The sequence below is a fragment of the Sordaria macrospora genome, chromosome 2 (assembly GCF_033870435.1).
Source record: "Sordaria macrospora chromosome 2, complete sequence".
Taxonomy (NCBI): domain Eukaryota; kingdom Fungi; phylum Ascomycota; class Sordariomycetes; order Sordariales; family Sordariaceae; genus Sordaria; species Sordaria macrospora.
Window position 1 is genome coordinate 3,404,189 of NC_089372.1, and position 21,457 is coordinate 3,425,645.

The 21,457-nt window shown below is 50.9% G+C and overlaps 5 protein-coding genes across 5 annotated transcripts; 2 read left to right on the top strand and 3 right to left on the bottom strand.

Moving 5' to 3' along the window:
• Positions 1–2,399: 2,399 nt before the first annotated feature.
• SMAC4_13265 (uncharacterized protein) lies at positions 2,400–4,887 on the top strand. Its single transcript, XM_066091344.1, has one exon. It carries the CDS (start codon positions 2,459–2,461, stop codon positions 4,769–4,771), a length of 2,313 nt encoding a protein of 770 aa, XP_065946149.1. The 5' UTR covers positions 2,400–2,458; the 3' UTR covers positions 4,772–4,887.
• A 918-nt stretch (positions 4,888–5,805) lies between these two features.
• On the bottom strand, positions 5,806–9,812 carry SMAC4_13266 (uncharacterized protein). Its single transcript, XM_066091345.1, has 3 exons — positions 8,776–9,812; positions 6,735–8,729; positions 5,806–6,682 (listed from the first exon to the last, which is right to left on the bottom strand). Exons 1-3 carry the CDS (start codon positions 9,544–9,546, stop codon positions 5,903–5,905), a joined length of 3,546 nt encoding a protein of 1,181 aa, XP_065946150.1. The 5' UTR covers positions 9,547–9,812; the 3' UTR covers positions 5,806–5,902.
• Positions 9,813–10,462: 650 nt separating this feature from the next.
• On the bottom strand, positions 10,463–13,306 carry SMAC4_02748 (uncharacterized protein). The gene is made up of 2 exons (XM_003352267.2): positions 12,937–13,306; positions 10,463–12,826 (listed from the first exon to the last, which is right to left on the bottom strand). The coding sequence occupies exons 1-2, from the start codon at positions 12,999–13,001 to the stop codon at positions 11,101–11,103; spliced, it is 1,791 nt and encodes a 596-aa protein (XP_003352315.2). The 5' UTR covers positions 13,002–13,306; the 3' UTR covers positions 10,463–11,100.
• Positions 13,307–15,099: 1,793 nt separating this feature from the next.
• On the top strand, positions 15,100–17,079 carry SMAC4_02746 (uncharacterized protein). The gene has a single exon (XM_003352265.2). It carries the CDS (start codon positions 15,180–15,182, stop codon positions 16,578–16,580), a length of 1,401 nt encoding a protein of 466 aa, XP_003352313.1. The 5' UTR covers positions 15,100–15,179; the 3' UTR covers positions 16,581–17,079.
• A 1,654-nt stretch (positions 17,080–18,733) lies between these two features.
• Positions 18,734–21,160, bottom strand: SMAC4_12115 (uncharacterized protein; the record flags this gene model as incomplete). Its single annotated transcript, XM_003352264.2, has 1 exon — positions 18,734–21,160. One exon carries the CDS (start codon positions 21,158–21,160, stop codon positions 18,989–18,991), a length of 2,172 nt encoding a protein of 723 aa, XP_003352312.1. The 3' UTR covers positions 18,734–18,988.
• Between the last annotated feature and the right edge of the window lie 297 nt (positions 21,161–21,457).

Genomic DNA, 21,457 nt, shown 5'->3' on the forward strand with positions numbered 1-21,457 from the left:
TCGAAACGAGAGCAGCGTTTTCTACTAAGTCACCCAAACCCCAATTAAAAATGACTGCTATAGATAAGCTACCCCTCAGTGTTCTTATCTATGGGAGCGGAAAGGACAGAAAACGGATCTTTTAGTTACATGGTAGGGTCAAGAAACTGAACCCATATCCATATTATTCGGACGGAGGCAAGACAGTAAGTGGGGATACGGCGCTAAAAAGATAAATATAATTGGGTAGATTATGAGTAAAGTAGACTGTCCTGATACTGCGACTAGATCTTTTACATGGACAACACCAAGATTGCACTCTGTCAGAAGACCATTCCTAATTGGTTCTTCGTACTCCTTGGCCTAATAGTTATGTATATGCAGATGAAAGCGTGGCAAGGGAATCTCTCGCTCTTGTCTTGTTGGATCACGGTTTGCTGATCCATTACGACAAACTGATCACAATCGACCTCCTTTATGGACCTGTCTTAACCTATCTCCTTCATCTGCCTGCATTAGCCCATCTTTTCACTTCCATTCTGGTATTTCATAACATAGTGGTGGCTTGTATGAGCAAGTTAGAGGAAGAGCAAGTAAAGAAAGGAGGAGGAAGAAGGAGCGAGGGAAAAAAAGGGAGGAAGAGTGAGGAAGAAGGAGAAAGAAAAAGGAAGAGGGAGGAAGAGGGAGAAAGAAAGAGGAAGAAGGAGAAAGGACATCCCCCAATTCTTGGTTGCTGTCACGAACTTATGAGGAACACGGGCCAACCAGGTCGCCAGGGCGGGACCAGCCACAGAAGGCTGGGCAGTGTAACCGTGACCCAGGATGCACAGACAGGGAAGGCTGATCAGTCCTACCAGGATGGTTCACTGATCAGGCAGCTAGTCAAGACAGGGCGCGCAGCTGCTCAAGGTGATCAGAACTGATCACCTCAACCACTGCGCGCAGGCACCCCGTAGATAGACCTATGGGGCTCGACAAGAGCATCCGGAGACAGATATCTCGCAGAGGGCGAGCAGGTATAAAGGGACTACGGGAGAACTCAGATTGTCAGATAGTTCGACAGTAGTCAACAGATCACAGTTACCACAATTGTTCATTGAGACCAGTACCACGCACATACTTGTTGTGAACCTTTTGGCTTCACTGAACGACTCTGATAGTTATTACCTTCAGCTATCTCATTTAGGCAGATCAGACTGCCGTTCGTCACAGTTGCCTTATTCTCATCACACCCTATCTTTGTATCATCAAGTCGATTGCTGAGAGCTGCATGCCAGGGCTTCAACTCCTCGATGGAACGATAACTGCACACAACGTCTCAAGAAAGCACGGCTATCAGACACGGTCTATATGGAGCAGTACAACAAGGAGGAGCTCAAGAAAGACTATGAGAAGCTCGACGATCTGCTGTACCAGAAGAACCGCCTCTGGGTCCTAGAATCGCTGAAAATGGAAGTCATCATCTCCGAGCATGACACTAAGGTTGCTGGCTCCATGGGAATGGATAAAACCATGGAGTTTATTACCCGGAACATCTGGTGGCCAAAAATGTGTATCTGTTACGGTTCTGCACATGGTATTAACACCACTGCACTAGTCCAAAATAAGGTAATTGGGACCGCTAATCTCGATGGAAGATGGCCAGAGGTGCCAGACTCCACCTTTTGAAAACTGACAGGTTGCGGGAGCAGCAAAGGAAACCTCCGGACTTAGGCAGCTGCAGAGCCTAGTAAGGCTAAAGAATCATTGGAATCAATCAGTAGTGGTTCTCCCCCTCCCCTCTTCTCCCAAAAAAAATTAAAAATTGTTATTTATTTATTAAGAGCAAGTGCCTAATTCAATGCAGGTTTGTTTGATTGTGGTTTGGTTCTTCGGCGTCTTCCTGTTCCGCAGCTTTGCCCCGTATGCATTAACTAGTATACAAAGATGTTGGCGGCTGCGCCAACCGTGTTGCAAGCTAACTACTATGAATGGTTACGACATGCCAAAACAAACAAACCTGCATTGAATCGCAAGGCACTCGGGTCTTTTTCGGGAGAACCACCACTGATTGATTCCAATGACTCCTTGGCCTTGCTGTCCGGAGATTTTCTTCGCTGCCTCCGCAACCTGTCAGATTTCAAAAGGTGAGTCTGGCACCTCTGGCCATCTTCCATCAATATTAGCGGTCCCAATCACCTTATTTTGGACTACTGCAGTGGTGTTAATGTCATGTGCAGAACCGTAACAGATTTTGGTGAAAATTGCACCTATTCTTATTAGTAATCTGAACATCTCATTCACGGACCTGAGCTAGCTAACTAGGGAGCCCAATAGTTTCCAGCATCACGTGGTCTATCACGCCAGTGTCTGGGTCCATAATTAGTGGGTCTTTGTTTACTCCCACCCTTCTTTCAATAACCAGCATTGTTTGTTTACCATCTTCATTGCCCATCCATTTCCCACACAATCAGCAATTCCCAGCACGCCCTTTCTCAAAATGACTCTTTCAGAAGAACAGAAGGAGATCATTTCAGATCATCCGCTCGGTGATTCACTTGACCGCGTTCGAGATAAATTGCGCGACGCCAACGAAGCCGACGATGCGTACCGGGAATCTATTGCATCCCTTTTAGGGGCGCTTGTCTTGTCTCCCGCAGCGTTCAAACTACCCTCTTCTGATGGAAACGGTAGCGTGGCACTCAGACTATTGGACCTGCGACAAAATGTCCAAGGAGGGAAGACAGCGAACCTCGACCCATTTCGCCCTCTCGTCCGCCTTGTCGTCGACAACTCCAACGACACTGCCATTTGGGCTGCCGTCTTCAGTCTCCTCGACACCTTGACTCCCCGCACTCCCCGTCTTCGCCCCACAGTTCCGTCTACGTTCAAAGGAACGCCTTTCAAGACCAGTTCGAATCGGCTTGCTGATAGTGCAACGTGCGAGGTGGTGGAAAAGGAACTGTTCCACGAGATCAAAAACTGCACCTTCCGCGGTGTAGGGGGTTTTTTGGACAAGTTCTTCGACCTCGAAAACTGGCGCAACGAACAGAAGGCAATGTTAGAGAAGATCAAGACAGCGCATAACGGAACGAAATGGACGGGCTTCCCGGCCACTCCTGATGAAAAGCCGGTCTGGGAATGGCTTTGCTCCCTGGAAGAGCGCTTCCTAGCCGGGGCACCGAACAAGCTCCATACCACCGCATCTGCCCACCAGTTTAAAGAAGGGAAAGACCAGATGGATATATTCTTCCAAGCGTCAACTACAGAAGCGGGTACCCTTTATGAATACAAAAACATTCTGGTTGTTGGGGAGCAAAAGAAGTCACACAGTGAACGCAGGTTTAAGACGGATTTCCTGCAACTCTCCCGCTACGTGCGCAAGGTATTCGCCGACCAGCCGACCCGTCGATTCGTCCACGCCTTCCTTCTCTGCGCCTCCAAGATGGAGCTCTGGATTTTCGATCGGGCTGGGGCGTATAGTTCCGGGTTCTTCGATATTCACCAAAACACGGACATGTTTGCGCGCGCTCTTGTCGGCTATGCTACGATGGATGCTAAGGCGATGGGCCTGGATACCTTCATTGAGCGAGTTATCGAGGGAGGAAAAAAACGCTACATTACGCTAAACGACACAGGCGGTCAAGCAACGAGGATCAGGTTGGATAGGGCGATGTATAGCCAGAAGGCCATTGTAAGTCGCGGAACTACCTGTTATACGACCGAAAACAACAGCGTTGTCAAATTCGCTTGGGCATCGGGTAAACGGACGGCGGAGGTAGACCACCTAACGCAAGCAAAGGAAAAGGGTGTTAAAGGGGTAGCTGGAATAGTAGCGCATCATCGAATCGCTACCATTGCAGAAATACGGAAGAAACTGAAGTTCCCAACGGCTCACCGGTTTCAGAACGGGGCGGACGACCCTTCATTGGCTTCAACAAGCACTAGTATATCGGGCAATAAGCGCAAGTCGTCATCTAGCGCCACCGACACCGTATCCAGATCCAATAAGAGGCAGCGATCCGATAGCCAGAAGCTAAATCGAAAGCTGAGCATCCAGCCGTCGTCGTCGACAAGCAAGACCAAGCCGGCCCTATCTACGCCTAGCGAGGACCTGTGGGAAGATCGGATCTATTCCTGCCTCGTCATCTCACCTGCCGGTCGCGTCATCAGCGAGTTTACCGATATCAAGCAACTGCTAGAATCGATGCGAGATGCGATCAAGGCGCACCAATCTCTCTTCGTCGCTGGCAATATTCTCCACCGCGATATCTCTCCAAACAACATCATCATCACGGACCCTGAAACAGCAGATGGCTTCAAGGGCATGCTGATCGACCTTGACATGGCTAAAGCACAAAGTAGCGGCCCAAGCGGAGCGCGACAAATAACTGGCACGATCCAGTTCATGGCGATTGAAGTATTGCGCAACATCGACCACACATATCGTCATGACCTCGAATCATTTTTCTATGTCCTTCTTTGGATGTGTGCGCGCCAATCGTGGTATAACGGATTTTCTGGCAACAAGAAGGCGCCTCAGGAGAGCGTTTTTCAACGATGGGAGATCGGAAGTTTCAGTCAGATTGCTATGAATAAGGAAGGCGACATGTATGTAAGTGGGCTTCAAAGGATTGTGAACGAATTCCCAGAGAAATTGGACAAGGTTAAACCGCTTTGTATGAGGATCAGGAAGATTCTTTTTCCTTACGACAAAGATGCAAGTGTAAACATTGGAACCCCTGCAGGAGAGCCAGACCAACTCTACAAGCCTATCATAGCAGCTTATGATGAGGCCATCAGCGAGCTATAGAGATTACAACAGATAGGGAGAAAGGCAATAGAACGGGTGGTTAATTTTGACCTAGACCTTGCTGTCAGAAAGAACCGAGAAGGTGCCTCCGGAGCAAAGGGCATGACCCGCATGTGATCACACTTCATGTCGATACGATACGGAGGAACCGGAGCACATCATCGGTCATGTGGAGGGTAAAATCGACCAGGACATGGATGATGTGTGATGGGAATTGGAAGACAAATTGTTTGGCGAGGCGAGGGAGCTTGTGATGGAGAAGACGGAGGAGCAGCAGTCGCAGTTGTGGGCCGACATGCAGGACGACTTGATGGAGAAGATGCGGTGGGAGATCAAGAAGGAACTGATAGCCGAAATGAGATGGGAGTTGGTGGCAGAGGTCAAGACAGAGCTGTTCAAGGATATGGTGCAGGCGATAATGAGGGCGGCGTGCGGTGATGATGGTGGAAAGTCTTGGACGGGCATGTCACAAAGGACATAGAGCACGGATAGTACTCAAGTGAGGCACGCTATCGACTGGTCCGATACCCTCATCTCACGATCTCACAAATGAACAGGATCTCTTCCCCCTGCTCCACGGTAAGTTGACTGGCGGCCTCCGGCCGCGAAACTCACCTCGGTCAGACTCTTAGCCACTGGCACAACTTACCCGAACCCCTCTCGCGCCATCAAGCTAACCGAGCCAACCCTGAAACTGCCGATAGCGCTGAGCATCATCACGAGGTTCCCCTCATATCACGGGGCGAGAGGGCACCATTAGGGGTGTAGTGAGATATGCGTTGTTGTGCGAAGGAGAGAAAAGGAGGAGGACTGGCTATATGGGCGAGAGCCCAGACAGGCCAGTCCGTGTGCGCGGACGTGTAGTGCGACAATGTCACAGGCTAACTCGGTGGGAACTGGGCAGTCACGGGTTAATCCCGTGGCACCTGGACCGCACAGGCACCTGCAAAAGGAGAGTCAAAGGATGGAATAAGCCTTGAATCTTCAAAATAAAATACGTCATCTTGACAACAGCAGATGATACCAGAATCTACAAAATTCCTATAAATTTACCGGTCCTCCCAAACCCTTCTGGTGGCACGCTAGAAAAAAGAAATAAAGAGAAAGAAATTAAGAACGGCATGAAATACATTATATATCTTGCGAGACGCCAATAAACCAAATCAGTCCCGATTTGCAGATGAAGCATATCATCTGTCCCTGGACATAACAACTAGACGGTCGGTAATTTGGTGGCAGCCAAAGTACGTTCTGGCCGTTGCAAGTAATCCAAGACCTATCCTCTCCCATAGCATAGCCATGGCTCTCTGGAATTTCTAGTACAACTTGGCTTTTGGTAGTTTCTGTAACTATGTTAATACGTCCAATATTGGTAACTAGGTAGCGACTAGTAGGGTCAAACGAGATATCAGTTATCAGAGTACTAGTAGGAATCGTATGGAGGCAGCTCCCCGATGCCGGATCCCAGATCTTGATCGTTTCGTCATCCGAACCGGACGCAAGCCGCTGGCCATCCGGCGAGAAGGCCACGGAACGAACGGAGTAGCCATGGCCTTCTAGGGTCTGGAGGCAGCTCCCCGATGCCGGATCCCAGATCTTGATCGTTCTGTCCCCCGAACCGGACGCAAGCCGCTGGCCATCCGGCGAGAAGGCCACGGAATCAACGAAGTCGCCATGGCCTTCTAGGGTCTGAAGGCATGCATTCCAATTTAATTCCACAGCCGGCTTAGTTCGAATCCATTCAGGTTCTTCTGCTCTGAAATTTCTCTTTATCAAGCTATTCTTTGGAGCAAATACAAGCGCTGATATGTATGCTTGAAGTGGAGCTTGCTCTATTATTGACTTATTTGATAGAGCAAACCGGTAAGCATCCCAAACAAGCTTTGACATCTGCGACTGATCATTACCTCCCTGTATCTTCAGTTAGACCAAGTTCCTTAGGTGGAGTTAGACTTGTACTTACTAGTAGGCTCTCGAGCTTTCTAATAGCAACAACGCCCGCAGGCATAGCTTGGAGTAGACTTAGAGCTTCCAGCCAGTAAAGATACCTTGTCTTGAGGAATGTACAGACAACCCCATTATCTTGTAAATGATCATGCCATTTTGTGTTCGTGTCAGAAACTGAGTCATACAAGTGATCAACCCAGTAGACGCACGAGTACCGCACCGTCGCTAGCGGGTCCAGATCCGGTACTTGGACCTTATCTCTCGGAAATCCCGGTGCGCTGAAGCCGTATATGTCGCGTCGCAGTGTTGTAGACATGGCATCAAGTGACCTCGAGAAGATGGTAAAGTTCATATCTTCTTTCCCTTTAGGGAAGATCCACTTGAACGTCTCCTGAGAAGCTTGGTTGCTAGCTTTATCAGAGGCATTGCCAAGTAGAAAGTCCTTGGCTGATTGATGGACAAAATAGATAGTTCGTTCTCGTAGTGTAAGAAATGAACCACAAAGCCCTATAATTGTTTCTAAAGACTCGAAATCGTTGCAAGTGTCATCAAGCTCGTCGGCGAGAGTGGTTAGTTCTTCAAGGCTGATTGGCCGGCGAACAATTGTGACAACAGCAAGAATGTGCTTGCAAAGATCAGATTCTTCGAACTGGCTCATATCCTCTCTCATCCGCGCATATAGAGCATCCAGCCCAGATGGAAACATGCGTAGCTTTCTTAGGGTAAACCCTTTCTGGACCTTTTCAAGCGCTTGACAGACTAACGCCACCCAAAGGAAGGTATCTTGCGCGTTGGAGCATAGGTAGTCCTGAACAGTCTTTTTTATCCTTGTATCATACTTCTTTAGCCCTGCTAGGTCATCCACCTTGTGCAGGATAAATGCATTGACAGCCGCTGCGACGGATTCCGCATTTAGCTCCAGGGAGACTTTCACTTTATCTGCGGCTTTCTCCAACCGTTCTTCAATTTGCGGCCAATTACGGCTTGAGACGATCCACTTGACTTGAGATCCAGATGATGATTGCTGAGCAATTAAATCGAGAAGATGTGGTAGGTCTGGTGTAACACACTCGTCAAGCGCGTCAATGACCAGGTAGGTCGTTCGGAGGCTTGGGTCTCGTAGGATGTTGGTGAAGATTCTCGACAGGGCGTCCCACGTATTTGCATCTTTGAAGAGGCCTTCGCCTGCACGGTCGTACTCACTCCGCACGTGTGAGAGGATAGATGGCTGCTGGTCACTAAGTAGGTAGATTAAGCCGCGCAGTACAGCGGCTGCATTGTTGATGCGAGAGTCGGTAGCTTGGCAGAAGAAGTAGGCCACATTGCAGTGGCGCGCGTTGGCAGTATCGGCTTGATCCACCTCATTGATGATACTGTACAGCTCATTGATAATACCGCACAGCAACATAGTCTTCCCTTTGCCGGGGTCGCCCTTGATCCAAAGCAGTCGGTGCTGTGGGTCGTCACGCCATTGTTGAAAGTCAGCGTTATTGAGGACCCAACGATATGAGTCCTGCAAAAGGCCGCCTTTGGTCCGTTCGATGCGGACTTTATCATCGCGAGGATCGGTAAGGCGCAAGTGCTTCAGGCATTGCTGGTCCTTTTCTGACATTTGTTGTATTTTTTGGTGCCTTATATAGCTAACGAGCTGCTCAAGATAAGACGTCCCTTTCCGAGTGATATATGTTTTGGCGTCTGTGTCAAAGCGCTTCTCAGCGTCTTGGATAGCCACCAAATAAGCATTCCAGTCGTCGAGCTTGACTATATCTTGGAGAAAGGCTAGGCCGCGGGTGCGATAATAAGCACAAACACTCTTAATCTGGTAAGAGAGGAACGCTTTGTAGAGGCCAACAATTTGGATCTTCAATTCGCCTCTCATTCCATCGAGCTCGCTGATGTTGGTGGGCCTGAGAAGGCTTTTTGACGAATTCCAGTACCAGTCCATTCTCTTAACAACGTAGTCAATCCCTTTGCGGTTGGCTTCGGTCGCTTTTATAGGGTTGGCAAGCATCTGCAAAAAGTTAGCATGAGAAATATTATCCTCCAGATAAACGTACCTCTAAAGCGATACAAATGCCGGTCCAAGCGAGCGCGGCTTGGGGCACGGCCTGGATTGCCGCACTTATAATGTTCTTAACGGATAGAACAACGTCCACGACTTCGCCACAACTCTCTTTCATGTTAGCCTCTCTCTCGGTCTTGGCTAGGCCGGCATCGATAAGCTGAGTCATTTGGTGGCGTCTGTCCAAGTTGTTGTTTTGGGCGATGATGTTCGGCTGAGACTCGAGCATCATGGAGTTGGAGCTATTTAGTAGCTGTCGGGACAGTATCTTCTCATATGCGCCCACCAATTCGGCCTCTTCTTTTTTGAGTTCATTGTAGGCACGGTCCCAGAGTTGTATGGGTAAGCTGGTAGTACTGTCATCTGCGCTGGCGGACGTCTCTGTGTTGGTAGGATTGGTAGCTGGTGCGGCTGGGAGGCGAACAGTGGTGTCATCCGCGCCAGCGGACGTCTCTATATTGGCAGAACTAGTAGCCGGAGCGGCTGGAGGCCGTGGGGTGGACGTCTCTATGTTGATGGAACCGGTAGCCGGAGCGACTCGAAGCCGTGAGGTGGACGTCTCTACGTCGGTAGAACCGGTAGCCAGAGCGGCCGTGAGGGGGAGGGAGGACGTAGAGGGAGTGGCAGGGATGTGCTGTGTAGACGTCGGCAACTCGAGCAGAAGTCCAGGGCGAGACTGCTCTTGGTCCTTGGAACCTTTCCTATCCTTCGCATTTCCGTGTCGCTTGAAACGCGTCTGGAACCATGAGCGCAGTCGTCGAGGCATCGTAGCTTTGAGGTAAGAACGTCTTAACTGTGGTGAGGATGCTATGGTTGATGATTAATGAATCGAGTTTATGAAAGTGCCGGGAACTCCTCTCTCCTGCCATCTAGGACAAAACAAGGAAAAGAAACTAGAACACTTGTATTTTCTCGAGGGTATGAGGGAGCATAGGGCTCTCTCTGCGTTGTCACCTTGTTAGGCACGAGATAGCTGGTGGCTTTCTCCCAATTACACGCCAATTACCCAAACGCCATTTCTTTCTTGAGCTGGGCATTCATGGACCCGGAAGGTTCAGGGCGCCAAATCAATTGCCTGAGTTGGGCGAGGGTCCTGACTTTCTGTCACAAGTCTACAGGATTGGCAGTAAGTGTACCAACAGCGGCCTGGTAGTCGACGGCTCCAGCGCCGTCTACGTGGCTAGTGCCGACAGCGTGGGGTAACGCCTCAGGGGGCGCAGGCGACGCATGCGTGTCGTACAACAGACTCAACCAAAGTCTTCCTCGCTATGCGAGCTGGTTTTCTCTCCTTCGTAGAACCTTATCCATTCATTACGCATAGTACCAGTGCCAACCCTACTGTCACCATTACAAAGTCCATAATAATCAAGGTTCAGCTACCAGAAGAGGAGCTTGTACGGCCGTGACTGAGAATTGTGCTAGTATACCTATACCGCGGATATTGCACTTTGACAAACGTTAACGAGGCTAGCTGCAGTGTCAGGACGACCAACTTGTCTCGTAATCGGCCCAATTATATTCATCTTTTTAGCGCCAGCTCCCCACTCACTGTCTTGCCTCCGTCCGAACGATATGGATATGGGAGGTGGTTGTTCAGTTTTTTGACCCTACCACGTGATTTAACGACCCGGTTCATATCCTTCCAACTCCCATACATAAGCTGCCGATTGGTAGCTTATCTATGGGAGAGCGGACGGGATCCCGAGTTTTCTACCATCTGTGGTCGTATGTGATTGTTGAGGTTCTACGTCTTCCTTGAGTAGTAATGACTATTGACAGCCACCGTTGACACGACACAACTCCTTCCATCATCTTCCCGCTGATGAACTCCGCGTCTGGGACGTTTACTGTACCAAGTTGGCAGAATACGGATCGAGTCAAGCGCTATTGCCTCATCAATCAAATAAGTGGTCGGAGATAGACCTAAAGCAGATGTTCTGTGTTAGGATGAAGACGATGCTCGGAAGGAGAGGTACTCAAGAGGTGTCTTGAGCCGAATTCAGTCTGATATGCGGTAGCCAAGGGAGCGAACCCATAAGTAGGATATCACGGACAACAAAAATTCATCCGAGCACAGCATCCAATGCCCATCATTTCATGCTTCAAATTCTTGTATTACCCAGGCTGTCCACATTGCACAAACTGCCAATAAGCGCTTGCCCCCCCTTTTCCAGAAAATCTCAAAGACGAAGAAAAATGCCCGAATTTACAAAAATATGTACAGAAACTCCGGTATAATGATATCATGATCCCCCTTTATATCCATCCCTTTTTCCTTTCCATTCTTCCTCTCCTTCTGCTCACTCTAGCCTACTGTCCCTTAAGCATCAGTGACGCAGCCGGAGCTGGCATCCTTGACGAGCTGGGCGTACTTCCTGAGAGTACCACGCTTAGCCTTGGGCTCAGGGGCCTTCCACTCCTTGCGGCGCTTGACGAGCTCCTCCTCGGGAACCTCGAGGTCGAGGACCTTCTTCTCGGCGTCGATGACGATGGTGTCGCCGTCGCGGACGAGACCGATGGGGCCACCCTCCATGGCCTCAGGCACGATGTGACCGATGAGGAAACCGTGAGAACCGCCGGAGAAGCGGCCGTCGGTGATGAGGGCAACATCCTTGCCGAGACCGTAGCCCATGATGGCGGACGAAGGCTTGAGCATCTCGGGCATGCCGGGACCGCCCTTGGGACCCTCGTAGCGGATGACGACGACGGTCTTCTCGCCCTTCTTGATCTCGCCGCGCTCGAGGGCCTCAATGAAGCCGTCCTCGTAGTCGAAGCAGCGGGCCTTGCCCTCGAAGCGGAGACCCTCCTTGCCGGTGATCTTGCCGACGGAACCGCCGGGGGCGAGAGAGCCGCGGAGGATCTGGATGTGGCCGGTCTCCTTGATGGGGTTGGACAGAGGGCGGATGATGGTCTGGTCGGTGGGGAAGTCGGGGAACTTCTCGACGTTCTCCTTCATGGTCTTACCGGTGGAAGTAACGCCAGAGCCATCGATGATGCCTTCCTTGAGGAGGAACTTGAGAAGGGCGGGGGTACCGCCGATCTTGCAGAGATCCTCCATGACCCACTTGCCGGAAGGCTTGAGGTCAGCAAGGAAGGGAGTGCGGTCGGAGACGGCCTGGAAGTCGTCGATGGTGAGCTTAATGCCAACGGAGTCGGCAATGGCGATCAAGTGGAGGACGGCGTTGGTGGAACCGCCGAGAATGTTGACGACGATCATGGCGTTCTCGAAGGCCTGGCGGGTAAGGATATCGGTGGGGCGGATGTCCTCACGGAGGAGGTTCTTGATGGCCTCACCAACGCCCAAGCACTCGCTCTTCTTCTCGGGAGACTCGGCGGGGAAGGAGGAGGAACCGGGAAGGGTCATGCCGAGGGTCTCGATGGCGGTGGCCATGGTGTTGGCAGTGTACATACCACCGCAGGCGCCACCGCCAGGGCAGGCATTGCGGATGATATCGAAGCGCTGCTTCTCGTCGATCTCGCCGGAGATGTACTGGCCGTAGGCCTGGAAGGCGGAGACGATATCGATGTTCTCGCCCTTCATGTTGCAGCCGGGCTTGATGGTACCACCGTAGACCATAATGGAGGGGCGGTTGACGCGGCCCATGGCGATGAGGACACCAGGCATGTTCTTGTCGCAACCGGGGAGGGAGATATTGGCGTCGTACCACTGGCCGTTCATGACGGTCTCGATGGAGTCGGCGATAATCTCACGCGACTGCAAGCTGTAGCGCATACCGGTGGTACCCATGGAGATACCGTCCGAGACACCGATGGTGTTGAAGCGCATGGGGACGAGGCCAGCCTTGGCGACGGACTCCTTGACGAGGCCGGAGAGGTCGAGAAGGTGCATGTTGCAAGGGTTACCGTCATACCAGACAGAAGAGATACCGACCTGGGCCTTGTTCATGTCGTCCTCGTTGAGACCGGTGGCGTAGAGCATGGCCTGGGAAGCACCCTGGGACTTGGGCTGGGTGATGGTGGCAGACACCCTGTTGAGCTGCTTCTCCTGGGCATTGTAGCGACGGGGAGTGGTGGAGAGGGAGCGGCTGGAAGGGGAAAAAGAACTTGGTCAGTATGTGATGTTCTGAACAGCTTCACTTTTTGCCTGGACATCAAGGTTGTCTGTCACTGTCACTGTCACCGGGCACAAACTCACAGGGAGAGACGGGCAGAAGCCAGAGCTCTGGGGGCCTGAGCCCTCAGAAAGGAGGGAGCGAGCATGATGTGAGGGGAGAAACTGCCGTGCAAGGAATCGCTGGCAGAAGGAAAGGGTGGAAAGGGGAGAGAATCGCAACAAGAGGAATAAGATCAAGAGGAAGACTTGGGACGAGCTACGGAGCCGGAGAAGAGGCGATGGGACTCATTTCTTTTCCGGGCGGCCTGGGCGAAGTCGGCGTCCAGGACACAAAATTCCTCTGACGCCGACAGCGAGTCACTGGCCACAGGGATCGCTGCCAAGTCCCATGTCCACCCCGCAAAAGAGCTTCAGAGCTCCCCATGTCAACCAGGGGGAGGTGAGATATGCGAGCTCTGTGATTGGTCGATGGCTTTCTGTTATTGAACACTTCAGCGAGGGCCATGACGTGTCTGAACAAAAAGCTTGAGATGAACCACAGAAAAGTGGAAAAGTAAATATTGGGAGAGAATTCTTAATGTTGGGCCTCTATGGTCAACACATCCTCATCTTTCAATGGCTTCAATTTTTTTTGAAAAAAGATGCAATCACGGTGTCGGATCTGGCTTACCGTCCATCTTACTCAGACAGGTTCCACAACATGCGCTATGAGACTCGGGCCCCACATTCTTAAATGTCAAGCTTCCGTCATCGGAACACTGAGGATGGGCTGTCCCGGGAAATGCCATGCCTCTTGCCATGCACCATTCGTTCCCGCAAGTCTTCGGTCGGTATTCGACCGTAGGCACTGATCTGACATCCGGGTCGCTATCCATATCGTTCAATGCCGCTTTGCTAGGAAAGGTGCATGACATAGGTATCGTCCACCATGGATATCTCAGGGATGACATGAGTATCACGCTCACGGCTGCGGCGCCGGCGTCTCACCATCCTTCGCCTTCTTTTCCGCCTCATCCTTCACCCTTCTATCGAGAATCTGATCGACAACGCCCAACTCCACCGCCTCCTCCGCCGTCAGGTACTTGTCTCTCTCCATCATATCGCTAATGGCCGCGAGGTCGTACTTCTCGTAGCCAAACGACTTGTTGATGTGCGACTGCACAATCTTGTTGATCTGCTCTCTTATCCTCTGGATCTGGTTCGCGTAGATCAAGATGTCTGACGCCTGACCCCGGGTCCCGCCGAGAGGCTGGTGCACCATGACCGTGCTGTGAGGCAGCGCGTACCGCTTCCCGGGCTCGCCGCCGATGAGGAGGACGGCGGCCATGGAGGCGGCGGCGCCAACGCAGACAGTCGAGACTGGCGACTTGATGTATGTCATAGTGTCGTAAATGGCCAGGCCGGAGCTAACCTCGCCGCCGGGGGAGTTGATGTACATGGTGATGGGCTTGTCGGGGTTATCGGATTCGAGCCAAAGGAGCTGGGCGACTATCGCGGCCGATGTGGTGTCGTCGATCGCGCCGTTGAGGCATACTATACGTTCCTGTTGCTGTCAGATATGGTCGCGCAATGGTCTTCTGGAAGTGAGGTAGACGAACCTGTAGTAGTTTGGAAAAGATGTCGGCTTTGTTGCGGTCTCGGTCAGCGCCCTGCTAGAGTTCCGGAGAGTCGAGCACAAGACATACATGTTCGCCATCCGCCAGACTGTTTAGTTAGCCCGTGTTCGTACGCTAATAGTACAATGGTAAATTGTAGAACATACCGTGACCTCTGTGATGTATGGCATGGGAATGTTGCCCATGGGCCGCAAAGGTGCCCCGGAGCCGGAGCCGGTGAACTGGCCGAAGCATCGACGTGTCGCGGGCGCGCCAACCCGTCGCAGAATGCGCATTGCCGCTCGTGGGGAGTTCATGGTGGTCTGAGTCGCTAGGAAACGGAAAGTTACAGATTTCGTCGAGATTTCGGCAAGGTTGATGATTAGGAAAGAAACCGAACCTTCAAGGTACTCGCGATAACAGTTCAATGTTCAAAGCTCCAGGCAGGCAAAGGGAAATGACGAACTGGAGCTCCTCTGGGAGCTAACGTGGAGTCGCGACGGTCTCCATTCTTGGCGTGTCCTAACTGCTTAGACATTGCAGGGGTGCACTAACAGCAAAGCACAGACTTTCATTGGAAGAAGCTTTGAGATTATCCATCATTCGCATCTCAAAAGTCAATCTTCAACTTTTCAATCTCAATTTTTTACCACAGGATATCACAAGGAATTCTTGCAAACCTCAACCCGATCTTCTTTACGGAGAAAGAAAATAATCAGAGAGTATAGCATGAAGTCAACAATACAAAAATGCTGCGCCACAGCGCCCTACATATCCCGCCGCTCACTCCACCAAACCTCACTTCTCCGATCATCATCAAACCCAGACTCATATAACGAGCCACCACCATCCTCAACGCCAAAAGACGCCACAAAAGACGACTACTCTGAAGACTTCAACTTCGACCTCGATCCCTCGACCGATTTCTTCGACTCCTCCCGGCCCTACCAAATCGACTCCACCAGCAAATCCGTCCTCACAAAGACGGGCCTCACCCTCCCCCTCTCACCCATCATGGACCCAGCCTACCACTCCTCGCGCAACCGGTGGAAAGAGAAAAAACCTCTCTCCCGTCCACCCGGCCAACGCGTCTCCAAGTTCTCCCAGCTTCTCGAATCCAGCCCCTTTGCATTAGCCCTCGCCGCGCCCCTCAGAGCCTGCACCGCCACCGAGGTGCTATTACCCAAGCCCTTCCTCCAGAAATTTAACCTCCTGCGACACCCCGAAACGGACGAGCCGTGGTTCGTCCCCGCCGACTTGGCTCCCCACGGCGCACCCGATCCGGCAAAGAAGAGGGACCAGGAGCTGGGCCCCTCAGCGTATACGCTTGCCAACCAGGCGCTGCTGCAGGATTTCGTGATACGCGGCAGTCCGTATTATGGGAGTAACAGGAAGATGTTGAGGCGGAATGCGCAGAACCGGACGGGGTTGACGGATGTGCTGAATAGAGCGGTTTGGAGGGAGGATATGGATTCTTTGGTTCTCAAACTGATGAGAAGAAGGATCGTGGATGAGCTATTGTATTTGACGGGCAAGTGCACGGGGAGTTTGAGAAGGAAATACTTGACTCCGCTGAGGGGCGGGTATGAGGAGGCAAAGGAGAGGAAGTTGAGGGGTGCGTTGGTTTATGTCGGCGGGGCACCAGGGAAGGGGATGGGGATGGGGATGGGGACGATGAGGCCGCCACAGAGGGTGTCGACGTTGGATATTAAAGGGGAGAGGTATAATACCAGACTGCCTGTTTATGATGCTACGGTTTTACTTGGGGAGGAGGAGTTGAAGAGGTTGGTGGATGAGGAAACAGGGTTTTGGAGGCAGGCGCAATTATTTGCGGTGGGGAGGGAGGCGACGACGGAACTGCAGATCAAGTTGTGGAAGTTGGAGGGGTATATGGCGAAGGGAAAGTTGCTGAGTCCTGAGGACCGCGAGCGTGAGCTGGCGAGGGCTGCTGCGGATGCTACTGAGGCGAAGGTTGCTGAGATGAAGGCTGCTCAGGCAAAGGCTGAGAAGAGGCACGTGCCTGGTGGTCAGGGGCAGCGAGATGCTCAGAGAGCTCCAGCAAGAGACACAAGGGGACCTGGAGGAGGTGATAGACGCCCCGGTGGATGGCAAGGGGTTAGAAGAACCTAATAATTGGCAAAGAGGCCGAAAAGAGAAGGCACCGACTACTCATCCGAATACTCATTCCAATGCACCATAACTGGAAACAAAACCGAGCGGTGTGATGGTCGAGCCACTTATGGCATATGTTCGCTTTACAGTCTTCACCCACTTTGTTTTCTTCCGCCCTAACACATTGCGATAGGGAAAGCACCCGAATTTGCCGTTCACCATACCTAGGTACCTTCGAAAGGTTGACAAGGGAAGCAGTTACTCAAGAGCTTACAGCAATATACTCCGGATCGGCAACGGAAACAAAACGGAGGGACTTTTAACATTCACAGTATCATTAGCACACTACTCGTTTCCCCCTTTCCCCCTAATCTTCCAAGTCCGTATCTAGAGTTATCAAACTTCCCAACATTGTCTACATCCCAATACGAAGAGCTCATGAAATGTTCCGGTCTAGCTTCAGTTGCACGCCATGAGGCACACTTAGTTAGTTAGATCCAAGCCGTCATGTCGGGTTGAACGTAGACGGTTTCCTCTAAATGCTTACTGTATTGGAATTGGGAATCTCGAACCCTTTTCTGAGCGAGCCTTTCGTGTCTTTTCCCCCTTTTTTCTTTTTCTCTTTCTTTCCTCACTATTACCCTTGCTTCTACCAACTCGCCTTCGCTCTCGTAATCTTCACGATCACCCCAACAAGTATATCCTCGAAAACCACGTAATTTGTCTCCCGTATTTCTTTATCTCGCCAATTGGGCCCTCTTTTCTGTCCCGTCAGAGATATCGTTCGAACGGTGAGCTTGTATCCCGCGTCCCGTTTTCTTTTCCCCAATTAGGCAATAACAGACGACGCCGCATTTCGATATGTATGAGCAGATTTGAGGCTCTTAACCCCCCCTGTCTGTCTGTCTGTCTGCAGTGTACGTTACGGTAAACTCGTGTTACTCAAAAAAAGATTCAGGCCAACAGCCGGGAATACAGGAGCCAATTAGGAAGTGTTCAACGCCTGAGGATCGAAAGGAGGGTATTGGAGCGGATGTCAGTCTGGTACTGCCCAGACCCGCCCGGAGCCTTATGATGGATGGATACGAAAACTGTGACACCGATTTGGGGTTTGGGGTTTAGCGAAGGAGGCTGGATAGAGACATTTCATCCCGTTGTGGAGTGCGTTGGGAGTTTTAGTGTTTGTTTTTGAGTGTCTCGTTGTTGACAACGACGAAGAATTTCCACTTTCTGTGGCCCAATGTTGTAAGTTGGCCAGTGGACTGTTTAGAGGTCTGGTTGTTTTTCTCTCCTGATATATGGGTGGGTTGTCTAGCTAGACCAAGCTTGTTATTTTGTCTTGTCTTGTTTTGTTTGATTTTGGTGTGTTCTGTTTTATTGTTATCTTTGTTGTCATCTTTGTTGTCATTCTATAAGGCCAAGGCAGATTTATTGATCTGATTTGATCTGTCAGGGATGGAAATTTGAGTGTTTGGTTACCATGCAAACTGCATGATATCAAATTAGACCACTCTCGAGCCAGTCCGAAATAACAACACAAGGCTACGATCTCCAGACCACATGAAAATTCGCACGGTCGTTGAGTTTTTCATTCCTCCAATTGGTTGAGGATACATAAATGATGTGTTGAAGAAATACGCCTGGGGCAAAAGGTCTGCATGTGAACTAATGCAGCGACAATCAAAGTTGCTTCAGCTCGCTTGGACCGGATAGCCCGACGAATAGACAACTAGCTCCTGTGTAGTTAGCAATCTAGAATTAGGATCGCCATGAATATTCCACGGTGTTTGGTGCCATATTCTAGATGTAAGCACTAAGGCACGTTCTTAGCAATGCAGAGTTGATCATCAATCCGGGGCGTGGGGTGAAAGGTGATGAGGCTGTGTTATTTGAGTCCACTGTGTTGCTTTAGGGCTGTTAAGTCATTTAAAGAGGCTGTACCGTGTTGTTCCCCTACTGGATGGATTGTTTGGAACAACAGAGCGGCTTGATGTAGGGCAGAGACGGGTAAAGATGACCACCTGGCCGCATGCCCCTACTCGAACCCAGAAGACCGGGAGAGCTTACCTGTTGTGTATCATGAGATGCCGTGATGTACGTAAAATGAGGCTCTAAAGTCTCCATTTGAACCTCCTGTAGTGACGGAATTTTATAGAGCTCTCGCAGCCTTGCCTGGAGTAGCACCTCCGGAAGTCCGCGGATGCTCCTAACATCATACCCGGAACTCGCCTCGCACACAACCACCCAGGAAAATGGAACTGCGGCTTTTGTAATATGAATCGCTATTGTACTTGTCCGCTAGTGATAGCAAAATCGCCATTGTTGATACACACTGAGTATTAGGCTTTCTGCCGGCCAATACCATACCATTAATGTATTACGGCCCGGTCTTCACGCCTAGGCCTCACCCTGTGATCCTCTATCTTTCAGACGCAGAAATGAAATCCTTTTTTAATGGTTTGATACTGTGCTGGTTCAATAGTGCACCAGATAGCGTCTGTCTTAGTGCTACGCACCTGTGTTGCCTCTGCCGGTGCATTCCTTGCCGTTGACACGTGCCTCCTCCTCACTGCCTGCCTTTCCCTTGCAGTGTGCCCTGCTCTTTCCAGCTGCCTCCCCCTTCTTGGTTCATCGTCATGGCTGTTAGGAGCAGCAGACCTGTCGTCCGTAGTTGTTGGAGCGTTTCTGTCGGTTGTTGGCTGAGGTCGACCAAGGACCATTGGACCTGGGTATGGCAAAGTTCCCGCGAGCGAAATGGACGGATCAAAGGAGATAAACACAAGAGCCTTCTCCTTACTGCCATCAGTCGCTTGCGCAGCATACACAAACGAACGCTCATCCCAATCGCCAGTGATTTCGCCCGCGTATTTTGGCGGGCTAAGGATTTCGTAGAGTTGGGCTAAAGCTGTGTTAGGGGAGTTGGGGTCCTGATCGGGTGGCCAAGTGATGGGTTCTTCGTGTTTATACATTTTGTATACTTTTTTGAAGTGTTTTTCTGCAACTGACAACGAGCTTTCGTCATCCGTAGAACGGCTCCGTTCTTCAATCTCTTCTGGCCTTCGGCGATGTCGTGTACCTCCACGGAGACGCATCTGCAGTTTGTCCGAATTCGACGGCGATAAGTCCACTAGATCAAGGAACGTTTGGCAAGACGGATGGTATGACAAGATCGGGCATTTACTGCGAGGGAATATCGGTCCTTTGGAGCTGTCATCTCCAGGATGGATGTCTTGAGAGTCCCGGGGAGGTAGGATTCTTGGTGCCCTGTTAACCCGTCGATGATTTGAGTCCGATTCGCCAGGTCCCGACGTGCCATCTTCTGGTTGAGGCTCATCGCCTGGATTACTCGCGTAGCCTGGGCTTGTGCTGTTTCCACCGAAATCGTTTCCACTGGTGCTGCTTCGATAGGATCCATTTTCCAGGGAGTCATGTACCCCATGACTCTCTTTCTTGTCAGGCCATTTGATCGTGGTTGTATAGTAAGTACGTGTCGTGGATGAACTCCCTTTGATCCATTCTTTTCGCGACTCCAAAATCTTGGTTTTGCCCGTTGCCTCATCTTTGAACATCTTCAGGAACGTCCATCTATGGTCCATTGGCCCATCCAGATGTGTTCTGCGCAACAGTTGGCCATGCCCGAGTATTTCCGGAGCATTGAAAGCGAAAGGAAATCTTAGGCAATGATAAGGTGACACCCAATCGCCTTCCTCTTCTTCGAGCTCGCTATAGTTTGAAAGAAAATAAACGTGACCGTTGAATATTTCGAAGCAATGGGTGATGCCTATTTCAGATGAGTGAAAGTCGAGGTGCAGCAAGTGAGTATGGTCATGCCAAGCGTTGGCTGAAAAGTTGTAAGAGTTCCATAATGCCGCTCGTCCTTCATGATAGTGAGATCTTTCGATGAGAAATAAGAATCCGTCGTTGTTTCGTACCGTGAGCCCGTTAGGATCGAAATTTTCTAGACGTCGCGTAGTAAGCACTTTGCGAGTCTGAGCACTGAAGACGACGAGCGAACCCGCATAGACAGAACCAAAGTCACATCCCGTTGTGCAGCGCGGCTTATAGTAATATAAACAGGAAACGATGTTGTTCGAAATGTTGAGAGGCCGAAACCGATAGTTGCGTATATTGCGAGATCCTGGAATCGCTTCGTCAAGAAAAAGTCGAATGTTGACAACGATCTCAGCGGCTGCGGACCCATGGAGGTCTAATATTCGAAGTTGGCCCTGTTGGATGTAACACAATACGCCATTTTGGTATATCCAGTCCTCGCCAAAGCCAACGACAGCAGCCAAGTAGGGGGTGACCGAAGAGATGGATTGGCGGCGCTTCAACAAGCGTCGAAGTTCGTGGGCATAGTTCTTGACAATGAGGGCATTTTTAGTCTCTGTTGCTGCCGGTGCTTTTGTCTGTGTCGCAGGCGTAGAAGTCAGCTTAGTCCATAGAAGAAAAGATAGGGGTACCGTGTGGCAAGACAGTACCTCAAGCAGTCGTTTTGCTATGTGCGATTCTGTCACCAGAGACCTCAGACGCCGACAGGTGAGACTCAGTTGCCAAACATCGTCAAGGTCGAGATGGTCCAGCAAATAGCTGACCATCTCGTACGGCAGCTTAAGCAGTGCCACGGTGTCGGTAGCTATGTCCTCTGTGATATGCTGGCGGGACCTCAAAGGAGTTTGTCAATGGGCGTATACCATGGAGAAAGCAGGGTGATGTTGAAGGCGGAAGAAGGAAATGAATGCGAGTCAAATACGGAGAAGCAATGACTTGAGATGAAATGTATACGACAAGGAAGTCCAACGCCAGGCAATAGACAAGTGACCACTGTACGGGAGACAAGCAGCTCGCTCGCCAAGCAAGAGCTCAAGCGAGCGAACTTATACCTGCCTCGGTGT

Coding starts and splice junctions, on each gene's coding strand:
- SMAC4_13266 (XM_066091345.1), bottom strand. CDS start 9,546: ATGCCTCGACGACTGCGCTCATGGTTCCAGACGCGTTTCAAGCGACAC. Junction 8,730..8,775: donor GCATTTGTATCGCTTTAGAG/GTACGTTTATCT, acceptor AACTTTTTGCAG/ATGCTTGCCAACCCTATAAA. Junction 6,683..6,734: donor GAAAGCTCGAGAGCCTACTA/GTAAGTACAAGT, acceptor CTGAAGATACAG/GGAGGTAATGATCAGTCGCA.
- SMAC4_02748 (XM_003352267.2), bottom strand. CDS start 13,001: ATGCTCGCTCCCTCCTTTCTGAGGGCTCAGGCCCCCAGAGCTCTGGCT. Junction 12,827..12,936: donor GCTTCTGCCCGTCTCTCCCT/GTGAGTTTGTGC, acceptor TTCCCCTTCCAG/CCGCTCCCTCTCCACCACTC.
- SMAC4_02746 (XM_003352265.2), top strand. CDS start 15,180: ATGAAGTCAACAATACAAAAATGCTGCGCCACAGCGCCCTACATATCC.
- SMAC4_13265 (XM_066091344.1), top strand. CDS start 2,459: ATGACTCTTTCAGAAGAACAGAAGGAGATCATTTCAGATCATCCGCTC.